Genomic DNA, 21,099 nt, shown 5'->3' with positions numbered 1-21,099 from the left:
CACTGTTTCATATGCATACGCCTTGTCTCTGGAACTACAGTTTAAGCTTCTCAAGGTCAAAGATGAATTCTTATTCTTTTACTTCACACACCGCCCACTAAGCAAGTCGTATAAATCAATAGGCCTTTAATTAATGGACATGAAGAAAAATGAGCAGTTTGGGGAAAAGCCAAACAAAGAGAAGGAAAAGAAACTAAGATAACAAAGAAGAAGGGGCGCTTATGCATTAACACCTGCTTCAGAGTACGGAAACCAGCTGGTATTTCAAAGCCTTGGTAAATACTTCTGTTGTTTTTTTAAAGAGGTGTGTACGAAAGCACCAGCGTGACCGCGCATTGGCTGGGAAGCGAGACCGAGCGCAGTCGGCGGCACTAGGTGGAGGTGGCGCGGCCCCGCGCGCAGTGCTCTGACCGGCAGGGGGCGCCCCGCCGAGCGCCGGCCCCGCCCCTCCTCCCCGCCTCGCCCCGCCCCCCCGCCCTGCGCGCCCCGCGCGCCCGCCCGCTTCCCGGCGCCACGCCCGCGGCAGGCCGAGGGTCAGTCACCCGCGGGCCGGCGACCCGCAGTCCTTCGCCGCCCCGCCCCGCCCCGCCCCGCCCGGCTCCGCCGCGGGACGACTAACGGTTACGAAGCACTTTCTCCGCCGCGATTTCTGCTTAGTCATTGTCTTCCAGGAAACGGCTCCGCCTCAGTTGGGAGCCAGTTGACTCTTCTGCGGCGGCCGCAGTAGCAGGAGCCGCAGCCACCAGCGCGTCCTTCCCGGGCCACCGCCTCGCCGCCCCCCGGCCTCCCTCGGGCCCGAGCGCAGGCCAAGGTCCCGCCGCGCGGGGCGGGCAGCCTCGCGCTCGGCTCTCCGGCGCCGGGCAGCTCGTCTGCGGGGCAGGCGGCCTCCTTCTCCGCCTGCAGCCCGGTCGCCGCCTGGCCCCCGCCGGCGGCCGCTGCCATGGACACCGACAGCCGCGCGGCCGGGGCGCTCCTGGCGCGGGCCCGCACCCTGCACCTGCAGACGGGGAACCTGCTGAATTGGGGCCGACTGCGGAAGAAGTGCCCGTCCACGCACAGCGAGGAGGTGAGGGCGGGCGAGCGTTACTCGCCGAGACGCGGGGCTCCGGGGCCAGGCCGCGGACCCGGCCGGGCGGCTGCGAGAGGCCAGGGCGGGTGGTCGGGCCCGGCGCGCACCTGGGCTCCGCTGGCAGGAGAAAGCTGGGTTGCTGTCGGCGCGACATCACACCCAAAGCTGCTGTTGGGGTCAGCGGGTCTTTAAAAAACTTGGCAGGTGCAGCTTCCCACCGAGTGACGCCTGCATCCGTGCTTATGGCTGCTATCCAAACTCTCGAACGTTTTCCGATGGGTCTCCTTGGCTAGAAGTCAGAAGGGGCCAGTCCATCGCTCGGTCCCGCTCCCTTCTCCCAACGTGTCCGGGTGAAAAATAGTTAAGAGACTAGTTTTTCGAGGATTCAGATGGAGTAGTAATGATTCACTTAGCTTTTAGGATGTTGACAAGTTTATTGCTGTGAGGCGAATGACTAAATTCTTTGGAATAAAGTATGTCTTTTTCTTGCCGAAGATTTCATCTGCCTTAGTTTATTTGCCTAAAGACTAATCGCTAGTTTGAAGTGGCAGAGGTGAATCTGGAATCATACACTTGTTACATATCTGTTACGACGTAGCTGGTCGTTCCTGAGCAGACAATCATTGACTCTGCACAATTAATTGCTGAGGCATATTGGTAGTATGGGACAATTTTAGTATTAAAAAATAACAATAAATAAAACAAACCTTGAGTTTAGGAGCTCTGTGACTTTCAGAAAGTTACTCTCCCTGAGTCTGTAACTTTAAAGTTGCATAATAATACCTTCATCAGGTCGTTGTGAGCATTAAAAGATAACATTGAAAACGCTCACCATACAAGCATTTTATCTCACCTATTTTCTAGTTCGATCAGAAAGATAAAACAAATCTTGATTAAAAGAAAAAATGTCCTAAATTGTGTCATAATATGATGTCAGCTGTGTTCCTAGGCAGGTTCTGCTTTTTTTGTGTAAAATGGTGATATACTGTGCAGCAGTACATGGCATCCCTCTGAGTATGTATGTGCTGGACATGTGCCCAGGTCTGGTGTTGGGAGTGACCACCCATCAGGAGATGAGAACTCTTGGTTGTAATTTTAATAGGAATCAGAATCTATAGTATATTCTATGTCCAGGTTCTAGCTTAATCTGTATGTCTTGTTTTGTTCATGCCACCCCACTGAGATTGTTTCTCCCAAAGATAAATATTGCTGTAGTTCTAAATCTTTAATTTCCTCCAGTGCGACTGGTTCAGTACACCATTTTGCATGTATATTGATAATGGGTGAAATTTTCTCTCTTATCTCACTAAAACACTAAGGTTGTGGCATTCAAAGTTAAAATTTTTTACTGCAGAGTGAGAAATGCATTTACCTTGCAATCCAATTCATAGTTTTATATATTTCAAAGGTTTCATGAAAGGATATTAACCCTTGCTATATACTGTATCTTCTGACTTTACCTATCCTATTTAAAATTTTTTTGAAACTTGATTTCTTAATGCAGGAATAAGTCACACCCCACAGTTTGAAAAACTTTGTTCAAAAGACTAATTTTGTTATGTCTGTTTTATGTTGGGTGCAGCATAAGGGAGAGAAAACTAAAGAAATTAGAAAACATTTGAGGAACACTTGAAGAATGGCAACATATTATAGGGAAAATATGACCTCTTGGGTAGAATAGGAGGGGCATGCTTTGTTTCCATGTAAAAAAGAACTGTAACAACCAGGGCTTCAAATAGGGATATGCTACTTGAAACAGTTTAACCTCATTATGAATAAAGAAACTGAATAAATCACTCATTGAGAAAATTTATACATTTAGTAGAGAGTTGAATTAAATTTTCTAAAAGGTCTCTTCTACTTCTAATGTTTGTTTACTTTTATTCTATGATTTCTGTCCAGATATGTTGTTTCACTAGAATTTTATGAAATCAAATCTTTTTTTTATAATGAGCTATTATAGGACTGTTTTGCTCAGTTCTTTGTTGTATGGGTATTGGACCAGTTAAATCATGTGGTATTTTTAAAACTCTTATACAATTCCAGATTTAATGATACACTATATTATGATACTTACTTTCAGTGATATTATGTGTATGTGATAGGAGTGAAGAGAGCCAAGAACAAAGGTTAGTGTTCACTCAATACAGATAACATATAAAAGATTTTTAAAAAAACAAAAACACTAGGTTTGTGATACAGTGAATGAATTTCTCATATCGTAACATTGGACCATTCTATGATTTGTCCTGACATTTTGAGATTAATTAAAGAAATGATTTCAAGAAGGGGGCAACTACTCTGAAAATATATTTATCTTCCTAAATTGAGGAATTTACCAGGAAAGCTTTAAGTATGAAAATGAGCCATCTTTCCAGAAGAAGATTTCTTCACATTCTCTCATGATTTGAGTCAAAGCACTCCTGATAAAATTGTTAACTTCCAGTTGGTCCTGCTGCCTCAACTTTTACTAATTTTTAAACGAATATTCACTTGTAATTCTGTCTGGAATCATTATCAACTAATTTTTATCTTAAATTTCATTATAAATATATTTTTCATAAAGATATAGTCCTTGTAAATTGAATTCACGTGGGTTATTGTGGGTAGTACAAAAATTATTCTATGTATTATAAATCTTAACATAGGTGACTGTGAGCTCTTAAATTGATAAACCAATTGTCCCTTGTAATTATCTGTACTAAGATATAAGCACTAAAGTGCTTGTTTCAGTTTTTATCATACACAGTCATACATTAGATAGTTCAGAAGTTTAGTCTCTGTTGTTGCTATTAGGAAAGTGCTTTTGCAATTCAGGGACTTGCTTCTACTTGCTCGTTTTTTTTTTTTTCATTGATTGTCTACAGAATGCAAAGCACTGTGCCTGCCCTTGGATATTTATAAGGCAATGATTTCAAACTCCTAGTAGTGCCCATTAGTAGTCCTGAATCAATTTAGTGAGTCATGGAGCAGTATATTTTTTTCTAATTAATAGAATAGAAGCTATTAGAGTGCCTGGCATGTAGGGAACATAAATATCATTTTGTAAATTTTTTGTTCTGTTACATGTATGTAGGCCCTCCCTCACTGTGTGAATGTATGTCTTACTTTAGACCACTGTCATAAATAAGTTTGAAATATACTGACAGAAGAGATGAAAGATGAGTAAACACTTTAATGAATTTACAATATACTATAATGTTAGTGTAAAATTTTTTGTTTGTTTATATAAGAGAACACTGAAGACAGGTTGGAAGTGAACCTAAGCGTTAGGAAATGACATAATGGACACATTATGCAAGTTGACTTCTGAAAGATGTGACTATGGTGGTTCTCAGATTTTAGAGTACATATTGATTACTTGGGATGCTTGTTAAAAGAGAAGTTCTCCCTTGTAGAATGAATAAGCAGGTCTAGGCTGGGGCTCAGGAATTTAAATATTTAATAAACACCATAGGCGAATCTGATATAGGAGTTCCTCTGCCTCGTTCAGAGAATCATTTGTCTTTGAGAAATATAGCATTGGAGTTAATATTAATTCTAGTCAGGCTGCCTAGGCTTGATGCCATGTTTCTCTATTTATAAACTTTGTTCTTGATTTTTTTTTGTTTCTTTATGAATGCTTTTATATCTCAAAAGTTAAATTTTTATTGGTACAAAAATACTTTAAAAGTAATTAGATTACTGTAAATGTTATGTAGGTCATCGACATTTGAGAATTAAGAGTAGGGTAAAAAACAGATCTAAATTGATCTTTGTTGAAGAAAACAGAAACCTTGTAGAATTAATTTCGATTTGTATGGTATTTCCTATTGACATCTTTTTCCAGCTTAAGATAATACATTCTTATCATAGAAGTACAGAAAAATGTACAGAGTTTGATTAATAGTTTCAAACTGCATTTCTTTTGCAGCTTCGAGATTGTATCCAGAAGACCTTGAACGAGTGGAGCTCCCAGATCAGCCCTGATCTGGTCAGGGTGAGTAATGTGTGTGAGGAATTTACGTGGTCCACAAAGGAAGAGAAGTAAGCAGGAAGGTAATTTCCTTAGTTTTGACAGGGAAGTCAAATAGGCAATTCGCATAAAACTCCCTCTGGCTGATATGCTGAGATGGCAGTCTGACTCAGTAGGCTTAAGCAGAAAATAGAAAATCTGGACTGTGTAGTCAGCTCTTCAACTAGACAAGATACTAGGATTCTCTTTGCTTAATTCCCACCAGTTTCCTCACAATGTATTTTGTTCCAGCTTATATTTGGTCTAGTGAAGGAATATCTATCAGACAGTTTGGGTTGATAGATTACCTTGGTAGAATATCATTCCAATAATATAGTCACTAGAAATAATTTTTAAGATGTCAGTTTCTGGTAAAACAGTAAGGAACTATGTTTCATTAAATGTCAACAGATGTCTGTTATCATAAATGTTAATATACAGAACTCCTGTCTGTAAAACACTCTTTGAGATCCAGCTCAGCCTGAGGCACATAACAAATTATATAGACTATGTTAAAAGTATGGAAGAAGTCATGTACTTGACATTCTTGGGCATACTGTAAGTTTATAACTTGATAGCTACTATGTAGACATTTATTAACATCTACTATCAGTCTCTCTCTGAAATGACCATTTACTCTATTTATGCATGACTTCGTAACACTTACTGAACCCTTTATATGAGGCAGACATTGTAATATGCTCAAGAATTGTGAGAAGGACCTCACTGTTTACTTTGTTTTAATCTTGTAAATATGTGTTAATGTGTTTCTGATATGTATGTGCTAACACTTTATCATTTTCCTCATAAATAATTCATTATGCATTAGAATGGCCTTTTTTTTATTACACTCAGAAAAAAAATGTTTTAGTTTAAAATGTTTGTGATTAATGTAGAAAGTTTTCATCATGTCAGTATCCAGAATGGATAATATTATTTTTCATTGGTTTCTTTTCTAAATAAAATTAACTACTGTACTAATGGTTCTTACTTTTTTCATGCCTCTCACCCCCCATTTGTTGAGTTTTTTTTGATCATGCATCTCTCCAGGAACTGATCAAAATGAGACACTTTGTCCCAGAAAATGGACACACACACAAGTGTTTTACCTTTATTTCAGGGCTTTACAAACCTTATAAAGCCCATTCAGACCTCAGGTAAAGGACCCTGTTATCTTATGGGCTCTCTGCTTCTACAGGGCATTCTGGACAATAGAAAATATATAGCTAATCAGAAACATTAATTTTATATTTATTATAAACATTATGTGTTTATTATAGGAGTTTCCAGATGTCTTGGAATGTACTGTGTCTCATGCAGTAGAAAAGATAAATCCTGATGAAAGAGAAGAAATGAAAGTTTCTGGTAAAGTCCAGCCTTTATAATTTGTTACGTTATACAGTGGAAGTGACAGCGAGGTTTTGTCAGGCACAGGAGTAAGCCTTTCTTTGCTTCTGGCAATGAGCAACTCAGTCACTAAGTGTGGGGAACATAAAGATTCTTTTGTAATGTAATTTTAATGTGAACTCTTAGAGTTATAAGAAGTCAGTGTTGAATACTTCAGTGGAATCAGAATAGAACTTCACTTTGCTTTTCTTCACAATGGTTTATGTGTCATACTTCAGAGCAGTAGGAAGATTAAGGTAGAGGAAAGGGAAAGAATAAAGGGAAATCTTAAGAACAATGTCTCCCCAAAACAGGCAGAAGTCCTCCTTCTCTGGTGGAACACTGTCAAACAATGCTGAGATTACCTGGGAATATACAAAGAAGTCTGGGCAACAAGTTGCATGAAGAGAAATAGAATACATATTATACTCACTCAACAGTGTATCAAGTGACAAGTTTCCAGAGACTATGCTAAACTCAAGAAATGAAAAGATGCAGTGTTCTTGCTCTCAACTTAGAGTCAGCATAGCGCAGTCATTAAAAGCTTGAACTTGACGAGGTTAAATTCCCGGGTGTGCAGACTGATATAATCTTGAGCTAACAAGTGATTTAGCCTCTCCAAACCTCAGTTTCCTCATCTATAAAAATGGGGATGCATCTGTTTCACAGGCTTCTTTGTAAGTAAGATGAAATAACAAAAGAAGCACTTACAGTGCTTGACACAAAGTGCTAGGTAGCTATTTATTACCATTTGTGGTTGTGTTGTGGCTATTATTTTTATTGGAATGGACATGAAAGATGAGATAGAGCATTGTCTTTTGACTGCAATGATAACTACCATTTGCTGAGTCTTGCTTTGTCCCAAGCACTGTACTTGGCATTTTTGGGTTATATTTCTTATAATTATCAAAACAATTCTACAAGGTAGGTTAATTATCCTCATTGTACAAGTGACATTAAATAACTTGAAAGTTGTTATACAGCTAGTAAGTGTTTGAACCATCTAGATTTACTTGACTCCAAAACTCATTTCTTTCTGTTAATTTCACATTGCTGTTTGTATTGAAAAGGAAGTAAAAGCAACACAGTAGATTGTATGTGGTTCATCATGGTTTAGATCCATCTTAGAGCTCTTACAAGTTGTCCTTATTTCTAGAGTGAATACATTGCTACTATGATAAAAAAAAAATTTAAGATAACTAAGTACTACATAGAGATGTAAAAAAATATTTTTTACATAATGGTAAGCCAAATAGAAGTAGAAAAAATGTTATACCCTCTTTCATATGACCAAGAACTAGAAGATAGTATCTAAAAAAATTTTTTTAATTATTAAGTAAGCGGGATTGTGGATTTTTTTTCTGTTCTCATTACAAGCAATTTTAACTTAGCCTATATATAGGTTTTTATTTATTGGAGAAAGTAACATGCTCCATTAATGTTTAATTCATAAAAATGTACATTTTGCATAATTCGTTTCTATATTTATCCGATATGCCTTCTAACAAATGGGAAATTAATATTTGATTTTTTGTTTGGACAAACATTTTTTGGCAACTATCATATAATTTAAAAATTATAATGGAAATATTCTTTTATGTCTTAAAATGAAAACTGTAAAATTATGTGACTAGGAAAGAAAAATAATTTATTCAGGATTAACTGTCATCTTAGTATTGTTACCATTGTTAATACTATATAGTAGAATGCCATAATCAGTTGTGTTCTCTTTATTACCCAGCAAAACTGTTCATTGTAGGGTCAAACTCTTCATCATCAACTAGAAATGCAGTTGACATGGGTAAGCAAAATTTAATTTTTATCTTCATAGTGGAATTATTTATTTATTTTTTAATTCTTTAATGTCACCACATATTTGACCCCTTTTACTCCATCTACCTCCCTCCTTCATAGTGGACTTTAAATTAGTGTAGGTATATTAATTATATCTTGTGTTTAGGTCCACGTAATAAAGAAAATGGGCTCATTCCATCTTTACCTTTTAAAGTTCTAGCCTAACTTCTTACAACTTCTATAGAATCATATCAACTTATGTAGGGTCATATTTTGATATATAAGAGGGATGTAAAAAATATAACATAATTAAATGTTAACTCTATGTTTGGAATTAGAAATTCTCCTTAATCACATTCTTAGTCTTTTTGATACTATAAATGAAGTACCAAAACAATAACAAACAAGCAAAGCATTTTTTATCTATTTTCAGTACCTGGTTTAGGTTACTGTGATGTTACAGTTATTCAGTATTTTTTCTTTGAAAACATTTTTCCAGTATTTATATACGTTGAACAGGTAAATAATTAGCTCTTTAATATAAATCTGGAGCGAGCAATAATCATTAAAAATAAGCTCTTAAATTATTTTTATAGAAATTAAATTATCTACTTCTATAGATTAAGACCATAAATTCAGTTTTTCAGAGTCTCAAGCTTATTCTTTGCTATGACTACCAATTATAGACTACTAGGTCAGAATTCTTGTGATCATCCATATGAGATAGTAGAATTAGAGAAGAAAATATTACGAAGATAAGCTACCAAAAAATCCTTGGGCCTAAGAAACAGGGAGGCCTATTTCCCCAGAAAGAGGAGCCTGTAGTAGCTGTGAGTTCCCCAGAGGCAGATCAAAGAAACCCACACAGACCAAGTAGATGAATGGCCACTTATACTTTGTTAAAAAATGTAAATATTCTAAATGATAGATAAATTATGAAACTGAATGAAATAATCTGTTATATAGGAAACTAGTAAACTATATGGATAGAATTCAGCGGGATGCTTGAAAGACATTAGAAATACTTTATTATGTAACAAACATTTATCCTCTTTGTGTTTTCCTTCACATCAGCCTGTTCAGTCCTTGGAGTTGCACAGCTGGATTCTGTGATCATTGCTTCACCACCTATTGAAGATGGAGTTAATCTCTCCTTGGAGCATTTACAGCCTTACTGGGAGGAATTAGAAAACTTAGTTCAGAGTAAAAAGATTGTTGCTATAGGTACCTCTGATCTAGACAAAACACAGTTGGAACAGCTGTATCAGTGGGCCCAGGTAAAGGACAGCTCTATCACAAGCACTCCAGAGAGACCTGTCTTTTACAGTCTTTGCTGTGTAGTGTTGAGCATCATGCCCGTGGTGGACACTCACTGTGGGGTGACTGTTCCAAATGTGGGAGTTTTTAGACAGGCTTTATATACAGCATTGGATTTTTTTCTCAAATATATGTCTGATTGAACTTAATCTCATTTAAAATGAGTGACAGAAATACTAGAATATGTGTGTTGAAATATGAATTAAACATGAATTAAGGCTGTTTCCTTCAGTTTTATTTATGTGATTAAAATACTACATTTATCTTTAGGTATTATTAGGCCATGGTTCTAATTTTCAAAGTAAGGGAATATCATATATAACATATTTTGCTAACTGTTATTTAAAGATATATAAGACTTAGTTCATACAACTTGATATGGAATGGATACATAAATTAATCACCACTACTGTCTGGCCTAATAACTTACAAATTGTTAGGGAAGTAGCTCACTAGTATTTTACCCTTACTCTCTGTATTTTTCTTTATTCCCTTTACTTCATCCCCACCCAGCCTTGTCCTTTTTAGAGCTTTCATTTTCATATGGACAGGAAGACCCTAGATAGAGAAAGTGTCATCCTTTCTCCCTTTGACTTGGTGGTAGCCAGAACGTGGCTAAGATCCTGCTGAAGAGACTTGGGTTATCCAAATGTACCTATAATTCAACCAAAGGAGCTATTAAAAATTATCTAATTCTTCTCATTTTCAAATAGTATCTGATTACCATATTTTATACTTTAACATTAAATATGTTTATCATTTGTATTTGATCCTCTACCTTTAAGACATAGTCCCTCTGTATCCAGAACCATCAAACTTAGAATCAAGTTTGTTTCCAAAGCAGACATAGTTGATTGCAGATTCTAGCAGGAGACTTTTTAATAGTATAGTACTATATGGCTTTTTCCTCTCCTAGAGCTCTTTTCCTTTCCCTGTTACCACTTACATGAGTTTGAAAAGCAAACATTAATAAACATATTCATGTAAAAGTATTTTATAAATTTTAAGCACTATAGAAAGTGCTATTTCATATTTTCTAAAATTGAGTCCTTGTATTGCTTTCAACTTTTTGTAGTATTTAATTTAGTAAAGATGTCGTGATTTCTTTTTTTCAATTCTAGGTAAAACCAAATAGTAATCAAGTCAATCTTGCCTCCTGCTGTGTGATGCCACCCGATTTGACTGCATTTGCTAAACAATTTGACATACAGCTATTGACTCATAATGATCCAAAAGGTGAGACAGATTTTCATTTACAGAATTTGATCATGAGCTTTTATCTTACAAATGCTACTTGTTAAAATTTAATTTCTAATTGTGTACAATGATAAATGTACGGTGCTGTTACCTAGAACTATTCTTAACTGTTAGTTCAAAACCTATATGCCTTTATTTTGGTTTCAGAAAGCTTCAGTTTTGTCTTTGTACTAATAGGAAAAAAAGTGAAGGGATCATTTCCCGAACATCAGTCTGTTGAGGTTTATAAATACTAAGCTACACAGAAAACATCTTTAAAGATATTCTAAATAGTATATATAATCTTGTCTAGTACAGCGAAGATTGTACCAGAGAGCCACTTAATTTAAGAGGATAAATATCTAGAAAAAGAGGCAGATAAAATTTAACTTGAAACTTAAGCATCTTAGAATAGGTGATTGATTAGGTATTTTATTAATCATTACTATCAAGACATTTGTTTGGTGCTAATCAGAAACATTATTTGATTAATGAGACTGGTTTGTCTGCCTTCTGTAGAATAATTTTTCTGTCAATATTTTACAAGAGAACTAGGAAGGCTGAGAAGAGAATGTTTTATGCTTCATACTATTTATTAGCAGTCTACTCCATTCTCATTTTTTCACTGTTTCGTAGGAAGCAGAGGAGGCATTTTGCTTAGTAAATATATGGGCTCTATAAAACAATATTTTGGTATAGTTATAAGTGATAAATATCTTGTGAAAGTTGTAAATCTCCGTGACATTTTTGAACTGCACTGCTGTTCCCTCACGTGCCAGTTCGTTTCCTTCCCCACTTGGCCAGAATCTCCCTTCTCCATGACATTTTTATTGAAGTTCTAGTTTAATAAATATTGGAGGAAATTATATGCTATAGATGATTCCAGGAGAAAAAACATTCAGCTTTTACTGGCATTTTATTGGTTGTTCGATTCAGTTTATTTTCAAGATGCTTATGGATAACCTCTTAAGATTTTATACTATTTATATTAGCTGTCTGCCCTATTCTCATTTTTCACTGTTTTTTAAGAAGAGGGGTTTTAATAGTTATTGTTCATCAAATGCCAGGCATCATGCTAAATGCCTCAGAGAAATTATCTGTAATCCTTACAACAGCCAAAACTAGGCATTTTATTGATGAGGAAAAATTTAAGAAACTAGTCAAAGTCACCCAACTGGCATAGGGCAAAGTTTGAACAAAGAATTGCTATTGCTGATACATTCTGTAATATTAACCATTTAGATTTTAACTTTCTATCAGTTTATGTTTACTTTGGCAGATATTATATCAGCTTATGTTTACTTTGTGTCAGGGACTCTTCCAGACTTTTCCAACAGTAATTATTACCAGCAATAGTTGTTACCAGTAGCTGGGCCTGTATCCCATTCTAGCTCCACCTGAAAAATACTCTATCCATTTTCTGGTAGGAAAGGAAATAGGAAAAGACTAAGGTGTCTGGTATTTTGTTTTATCTTATCAAATGTTGGTATGTGGATTATGTGCTAAAATACCATTGTTATGGCAAACTATATTGCATATGTACATGAGAAGAGAAATTTAATCCTTTTTGCATGTTTTTGTTTTACTGACAATTTGACACTTGGTTTTTTTATAAATTTTAATTTAAAACCCTTTGATTAGAAATTATAGGCTGATCCTGTATATACCATTAATGAATCTTCATACACTCTGATCTATAAATGAAGCAATTCTTTTCTTAAAAGATTTGTTGTGTTTACTGGTTCTAAGGAATTAACAATTGAATTAAAAGTATGTAGTTAATAAATAGCATAGTTTGCTGATTTTATGCTGTTGTCATAAGAAACATCCAAAGCTATAGAGAATTTTTATGAGTTTATATGAGCCAAACTGACAACAGAGCCAGGAAGCAAGATCTCAGATGCTCTGGAGAAAGACCATTTTGTGGGTCTTTTATTCTACGTTGAGGGAATGTAAGAAAGAATACATGAAAGAGGGATAAAGCAGTGCAGGGATTGAATTACAGGATAGTTGACAAGATAATGTGCTCTGTTGAGGATGGTTAGGCTTCTGAAGGGTCTGAAAAAGAGGCGTTTGAAGATATATTACTCTAGATGCACAAAAACAATGGATAGGACTTGCTTAAAGCAAAGATAAAACTTTTAAAGAGGTTATATGCCTGGGATGTGACCTCCCGGTTAGGAATGACCCACCCAGTTAGGAATTTATGATCAAATCACCCAATGAGGTTACTTTCAGTTAGATTTATTACAACATCCCTTTTTCAACCACAGTGCCAAAGTTTTTAAAAATCGATCAAGTTGTAAAATATTTAACTCTGTTTTTCATCTAAAATAGAATTTTGTTTATAAGTCCCCTAAAGCCCTAACTCTGTTCTAAAACTACCCTTATTCCTCAGAAAGTGTTTATTTTCCATTATTCTTTGCCCTAGAAGTTGTGGCAACAGTTAATTACAGTCAAGATAAAATTGTGAAGATGATCCTGATTTAGAACTTTCCCCTTTTTATTTGCTTTCTCTCTCTCCACCCCCATTAAATCTAATCTGTATTATGCCTTATTCCCTTAAGGTCTTCTTCTGTGTTAGACTACCTAATAAACAAATCCATGTTAATGTTACCTTTCCAAAGAGACATTTGCATTCTGTGTATGAAAACTACCATTTACAAGCTGTGGCAAGTTATCTAACTTTGCCTCAGTGTCCCCCTGTAAGGGAGATTACCGATCTCATAGAGTTAACGTGTGGATTCAATGAGTAAGTACATGTAAAGTACTGAGAAAAGTGCCCAGCACATGATAATAGCTAATATTTACTAAGAGTTTACTATTGATGCTATTTAAATATCACAGCAATTCATCTGGGGCAAATGGGCCCTTTAGTGCTCCCAAATCACACTGTATAGATGGTCACTTTATCTGTTGGTTGATTCTGACCCCAGTGGAATCTTTCCATATTGTGTGATTTAGTCAACAGACACCTACTGTGTGCCAGGCATTGCTTCTAAATACTAGAGATACAGGACCAAATCAGACAAATCCCAACCCTCACAGAATTTCTATTCTAATGGGAGAAGACAAACAATAATATATAAACATTACATGTGATAAATGGTGGTATATGCCATGGAGAAAAGTTGGCTGAGGGAGGCAGAATGCCCAGGTTAGGGATTTTGTTTTATCTAGGGTATCTAGGTCTGGGAGACCTCCTTGCTAAGGTGACATTAATTAGAGACCTGCAAGAAGGAGAGAGCCATGTGGGTGTTCGGGGAAGAGAGAGCAGCTGATGCAAAGCCCCCAAGGTATGAATGTGCTTGAGGATTTTAAGATAACAGCTATGAGGCTAACGTGGCTAGAGACGAAGAAGTGTCGAGGGGAATGGTACATCAGAGCAGTAGCAGAGGGCTGAGATGTGAATGTGGAATTAGAAAATAATGATTTAATCAAAGATATGCAAATTAAAAGATAACCATTGACAAAGATTCTTTAAATGATTGGTAGTGTTCCTGAGGATATGGTAAAATTGGCACTGTAACATCAACTGCTGGTGGAAGCATAAAGGTTAGCCTTTCTGTAAAGATACTGTCAATATACTATGTATCAAGTGTTCAAAATGTACTTGTAATTTGACCTTGTCATTCCATAGACAAGCATGCATTTTAAGGATATCCATCATAGCATTATTTTTATTAGTAAAATGTTAGGAAAAACCTGATTTTTTTAGCCAAAAATAAACATAAATTATGATATCTATACAATGTAATATTGGGAAAATTATTAAAAGTCATGCTTTCACAGATTATTTACTTACATGGCAAATATTCATAATATAAGTGGGAAAAGTAAGTAGATTAGGCTGTAACTACAGTATAATTCCTAGTTTTTGAGATATTGAAAAAGAAAAAATGTTGGAAGGAAATACATGGCAATGGAAATGGTCTGTCTCTGGTCAATAAGATAAATGGATCACTTTTTCTTCTTTGTACTTTTCTATATTTTCTCTAGCAGTACATAAGAATCACCTGGAGATCTTCAAAAAAAATACAAATATCCAGTCTCCAGTCACCAAATGTTATGAATTAAATAGGCTGGGGTACAGGTATAGATACTTTCTGAAGAACTGCCTGGATGGTTCTGATATTCTGGTTCAGTTTCACAGCACACATTAAGGATAAGCATATTTTATATATTGTTTTGAGGTGTTTCTTTTGTTATGTTTACATGCTTTCTTAAATAGTAAAATGCTTTTGTTCTCAAATTTAACCATGGGTTCTTATTTATTGTTTTTTGTTTGTTTGTTTCAAGAACTGCTTTCTGAAGCAAGTTTCCAAGAAGCTCTTCAGGAAAGCATCCCTGATATTCAAGCACATGAGTGGGTGCCACTGTGGCTACTGCGATACTCGGTCATTGTTAAAAGCAGAGGAATTATCAAATCAAAAGGCTACATCTTACAAGCTAAAAGAAGGGGTTCTTAACTATGATTTAGGATCATAACCTACTGAATTGTATTTTCCTTGAATATAAGATTAAAAAATTGAGATGTGTAAAAATCTAATCACCACAGTGTCATTGAGGCAGATATTCTCTCGTTATATTTCACAATATGTTATGTCAAGTTTTGAATACTTTTCTTGCCTCCATATCAGCTCACTCACATGAACCACTGTATTGTTTTCATTAAACTATTGTTTTCTAATTGAAATTGTCTATAAAGAAAATACTTGCAATATATTTTTCCTTTATTTTTATGACTGATAGAAATCAAGAAATTTTGTTGTTAGATATATTTTGGCCTAGGCATCAGGGTAATGTATATACATATTTTTTATTTACAAGAAATTCATTAATTGCTTCTTACTCTATAGTATAACTAAGCAACTTAATTACAATTGTTAAAACTGAAATACTGGAAGATATTTTTCCTCTTGATAAGATGATTATATCTCAGAGTAATGGAGTATCTGGAATCTACTTAGAAGTGTAAATAAAATTCATTTCTTCAGTACATGGATAGAAACAAATCTTTTTAAGTTTGCTTAATAACCTTGTTTGTAATTTACCTATAATGATATAACCTTGTATTCTTGTGCCATATTTTCTCTTGCTGTTCTTTACAAAGACAAACCAAAGTAAATCTAAAAAAGAGATTAGAAGCTTTGAAATTATTGTTTGGGGGGTTTACAACTATTATCACCTCCAGATTCTTTTTAATTCTTGATCCATCCTTAATGTTTTGCTACTCATTCAAGAATATCCAGTGAGTATGGAGCACTTACCATGTGCTGGGCACTGGAGAGAGGCGGGGCACAGGGATTAAGAATCAGTTAAGTATGTGATATTTGTTCCCCACTAATAACTAACTGCAAAGGACTAAAAGCCAGAAGAGGGGTGAAAAAAGTCTTTAATTTAGGGCAAGCGTTGTCTATTTAGACAACTTTATTTGAAATATGGTCTTAATTATTTAAAAGCAAAATGATAATAATAGAACTTTAGAGCTAGAAGAGACTATAAATTATTTGATATAATTCCTCATTCGTTTAAGAACCAGATAACAGCAAATAAGTTGTGACGTTTGCTATACACTATAGGTCTCCTTAATTCTATTTTGAAAAGTTCTTCAAAAATCTCTTGTATCTCAACCAATACTCTTAAACTATGTATTTGAATATATGGTTTATAAAACTAAACTACATATATAAACTAATATATGAAACTAATTTACCAAACTTTTTTCAACTTGGAGGAAAAGAACTGTGGTTCCATATTCAAAGTAAATAGACTAAACTATCATGAATAAGGTTTTGTAGTTTAGTAATTGGATAATTTGATCATTAGAATTATAGTGTGAAATCAGATGATTTACCTGCTAAAATTTAGATTTTGAGCTTTATGTAGTCTTTGTATTAATTGGATGTAATGCTATCCAATGTATACAGTGAACTTCAATTTGGAAATGTACATTTTTCATGTATTTAAACAAATGCTCATTTTTCTTTAGGCCTATCCAGTGAGTTGATCAAGACATTTTAAGAGAGAATTTTAGTATCACACTTATTGTTTTTAAAACCCTGGACTTACAAAACTGGATTGAAGTGTTATTTTGAAAATGGAAAAAGAAACTTAGGTTGCTAACGTACCCAAACTTCAGAGGAGTTCCCTCCCCCCAACTCCTGACAAGCAAGATTATAGATTCATTTTGTGAAAGGAATCATGTATGGAATTTTTAATGAGTGTTTTATTTGTTTCACTTCTGTACCTTTAATTTGTTCCTTTTAAAAAAATGATTTTTAAAACTTTATAATTTTCCAAGCTGATGTTCACGTCTTTTTTGTGAACCATCAGAAAATAGTAAATACTTTTCAAATATTTAAGGACTTAATGTTTTAAAAGCCATAAAATAAAGAACAGTAATAGTACCAAATAATTGCTTAAGGCTGAAAGCTAAGTTATCAATAGTGTTTTTAACAGATAGGTTTTCTGGAGAGTTGTGTATCTAGTGACCCAAGATAGAAAGAATTTATATGATTGGTTTTTTTTTTCAGTAAACATGAAAAGAAACTGCAGTGTATTATTACATTTCCAAACTACACTGGAGCCTTACTTTAAAGCTATGTACTGTAACTTGGAGTTTGTTCTGTGATAAATCTATCTTGAATTCCCATCCAAAAAACTGTGATCACCAGAAGAACCGAGGTGTCTTATAAAATATGTTCACATGGTGTAAATTCTGAAGACCACTTGTGCCAGTATGCTAACATTCATTTAGGGAGGACCTGTGCTAGAACTTGAATCACAGATAGAGCTAATAATTTTTCCATTCTCAAAAAAGATCACTTAGCTACATGTGAAATGGAAAGTAAAGTTTTTCTGTTTTGAATGAATGGATTAGACTTTTCCCTACCAGAGCCAAGTAGTAACTGAAATAGAATCTCGATTTTATTTCAGTGATAAAAGGTCTAAGGCTCATTTAATTACATCTTATTTCAGAAAAGATTTACTTCTAATTTTTCCACCCAGCATTTTCAATATTTGAGAATATAAGTAAATGATATATTTCTTACAAGTTGACTGACAGTTCTGCCAATTGTATATTTAGAGAAATTTGAAGTTGTTTTAATGAGATTTAAACCATTTGTGTTTTTATACTCAAATGTACCAACTTGTGATTCCAAACCTATTTTTTTAAAGTTAACTTCTTAATGTACCAGAACTTGTACCTGTTGTTTTCCCATAAAGTTGGTGATGGGATATGTCAGGTTTTTTTTCTGAAAAAATATGTAACATAACTTTTCCCCACCACATAATTCTACCTTTATGTGTCTGTAGTGGTCTATAAAATACAGCACAATATAAAGCATTATTAATAGTTACAATAGTTTTTAATTCTACATTATGAATTTAAAGTGTAAGTTGTATTATTTTTATTTGAGTTGTTTCAATGGTTGGAAGCATTCTGAAACAGTATATCAATTTTGAACTATTTAACAAACTGAATATGATTTGAAAATAAATTATGAATTTTTAAATATCCAAGCCATAAAGCTATTTATGCATTCATTCAACAGATTTATCAAATGCCTATTATGTAACAGGCACTATGCAAGATAGACACAAAAATGAAAATATCCCTATCTTCAAGGAGCATATAGTATATTTGGGGGTTGAGGGAGAGATCTCTACATGGACCAGAGCAATAAAAGCCTGCATCTATTAATGACAGCAGTGGTGAAAAGGGGTTGGGGACATGTGGAAGGAAGTGGGTCTGGGAGTTACCTAATTTTAGAAAACTCTCCTGAAAAAAATTGCCTTAGGGTAGGATCAGAAGAGGAGGTCCGGGTGGGCATTCTGCCCAGAGGTCCTTGTTTGCCTCGTTTGTAAATATGCTGTTATTGAATGATGAACAGTTTACATATAACTTTAGAAATTCAGTGAAAACACTTCAAGAAATTTTTATTAGAGAAGAATGACTTCTGCTGAGACAGGAGTAGGTAAGGTCGGAAAAGACATGTTTTATAAAAGACTAAAACTTGCCCAAATCTCCTAAATATATCAGGATATAACTTTATGTAGTTTTACCACCAGAAAAGTCAAAATCTTAATATGTATCCCTCAGCAATGAATAAATGTATAAAATGTCATTCACTTCTGTGGGTGTGTTGGTCTGTTACTTTATAATACGTGTTACTTGTTTTGACTCAGCTGTTTTCTCCCATTTCTTTACTCTGTTGATTTATGCATCATACTCCATTTATGTTCACTTTTTTTCTTAAGTATGTCTTTAGTAATTACCGAAGGTCTTTGGGCAGTAAACTTTTAGGTTTTGTTTGTCTGCAAATATTTTTATTTTGTTCTCAATCTTAAATGATCATTGGACATTATAAAATTCTAAGTTTCCAAATACTTTCCATCAGCAATTTGAAGATAATATTCCATTGACTTACAGCATATATACTTTTGCTAATGAAAATCTGAATTTCCTTCCCTAGAAATGTCTTTTTCTCCGCTTTTTTTTAAATTTATTTTTAGTTGAAAATTTCAACTTATTTTGCTGTGTATAGAATTAGAAGAAAGTAGGAAAATTAAAACTGGCAGCAAAGTTTTTTAATAACAGAAAACTTAATCATAAAAGAAAACATTGGTAACTGGATTTAAAATTTAAATCTGTTCTTCAAAAGACAAGAAAATGAAATTGCAAGCCATCAACGGAGGAAATATTTCTAATCCATATTTCTGATGAAAAACAAATAGGCCATAATCAAAATTTTTTTTAGATTGCAGTTCAAAGGACATCATCAGAAATTGAAAAGACAATTCACAGAATGGGAGGAAATATTTATAAATCATATATCCAATAAGAATCTTGTATCCAGAATGTGTAAAAGACTCTTACAACTTAGTAATAAACCCAATAAAAAATAGCGAAAAGAACAGACTTTTCTCCAAAGATAAATGAATAGGCAATAAGAACATTAAAAGATGCTCAACATCATCCGTCATCAAGGAAATGCAATTTAAAACTACAATGAATTACCACTAAAATAGCTAACATTTTTAAAAGATTGACAATACTAAATGTTGATGAGGACATGGGGCAAGCGGAACTTTCATATATACCTGGTGGGAATGTAAAATGGTATGACCACTATGGAAAACAACTTTGTACTTCTTATAAAATTAAATGTACACTTACCACATGACCAGCAATTTTATCCCTATTTACTCAAGAGAAATAAAAAACATGCCAAAAAGGACATATGTAAATGTTTATAGCACTTTACTCACAGTAGCTGAAAACTGGAAACAACCCAAATGCTATCTAATAGTTGAATGGATAAATGAGTTGTATTATAATCACACAATGGAATACTACTCAGCAATTAAAAAGAATAAACTACAGTATGTACAGTAACAGATGAATCTCAGAAACATGCTAAGTGAGAGAAGCTAGACATGAAAAAGTACATATTATCTTTACATAAAATTTTAAGACAAAATTATTCGATAGTGACTTACCTTTGCTGTGTTTGGGTACCTCGAATCTCTCAAAAGATTGCAATCAAAGTGTCAACTGAGATTAGCCTCCCCTGTGTGCTTGAGGTTGGTCTGCTATGCTCTCTCATGTGGTTGTTGGCTGGATTCAGTTCCTCACTAGCTATAGGCCAGAGGCCTTTCTCACTTTGTTGCCACATGGCCTTCTCCATAGGGCAGCTCATAACATGAAGGTAGCTTCTCATGGGATGAACAAGTGAGAGAGTGCAAGATTGAAGCCAGCCTTTTTTGTAACCTAATCTTACAATGACATCATCACTTTTGTGATTCTTTTCATTATAATTAAGTCACTACATACAGCCCAACTCAAGGGTTTGAAACCAGGAGATGGGATTATTGGGGACCTTCTCACAGGTCACCTAATTTAAAAGTAATGCTTTATATGTAATAATGTAGAGTTCACTAAAGGTTCATGCACTAAACTCTCATCTTTTAGTTAATGCCTAAAATTCCAGAGATTCAACCCATCAGTTTAAGATTTTAATTAGCAAAATATAGACTATCAAGGAAGAGTCTCCCTTTAGACTAGAGTAATAACTATTTTTACACTCTACTTACCTAAATGTGGGTATAGTGTATTTGCTCTAAATCTACTTTAGGTAAAGAGGGTAGGCAAAAAAGGTAGAAATAGGGAAACAGGACAGAACTGGTAAGCCCACATAAAACAAAAATACTGCAGGTTTGCCTACAATTAGCAGACCTGTTGATAGACCAACACAGTCTTCTCAGATTATGAATATGCACTGACATTTTGGTTTTG

At 34.9% G+C, this 21,099-nt stretch overlaps 1 protein-coding gene across 1 annotated transcript; it reads left to right on the top strand.

Annotated features, from left to right (window-relative positions):
- Window positions 1-509: 509 nt before the first annotated feature.
- GCLM (glutamate-cysteine ligase modifier subunit) lies at window positions 510-18,930 on the top strand. Its single transcript, XM_039874795.1, has 7 exons — window positions 510-1,066; window positions 4,983-5,048; window positions 6,344-6,428; window positions 8,191-8,250; window positions 9,318-9,520; window positions 10,682-10,796; window positions 15,096-18,930. The coding sequence occupies exons 1-7, from the start codon at window positions 941-943 to the stop codon at window positions 15,263-15,265; spliced, it is 825 nt and encodes a 274-aa protein (XP_039730729.1). The 5' UTR covers window positions 510-940; the 3' UTR covers window positions 15,266-18,930.
- Window positions 18,931-21,099: the final 2,169 nt, after the last annotated feature.

The sequence above is a fragment of the Pteropus medius genome, unplaced genomic scaffold (genome assembly GCF_902729225.1).
Source record: "Pteropus medius unplaced genomic scaffold, Ma_sr-lr_union100, whole genome shotgun sequence".
NCBI classification, from domain to species: domain Eukaryota; kingdom Metazoa; phylum Chordata; class Mammalia; order Chiroptera; family Pteropodidae; genus Pteropus; species Pteropus medius.
This window is presented reverse-complemented; position numbering and strand designations above follow the sequence as displayed.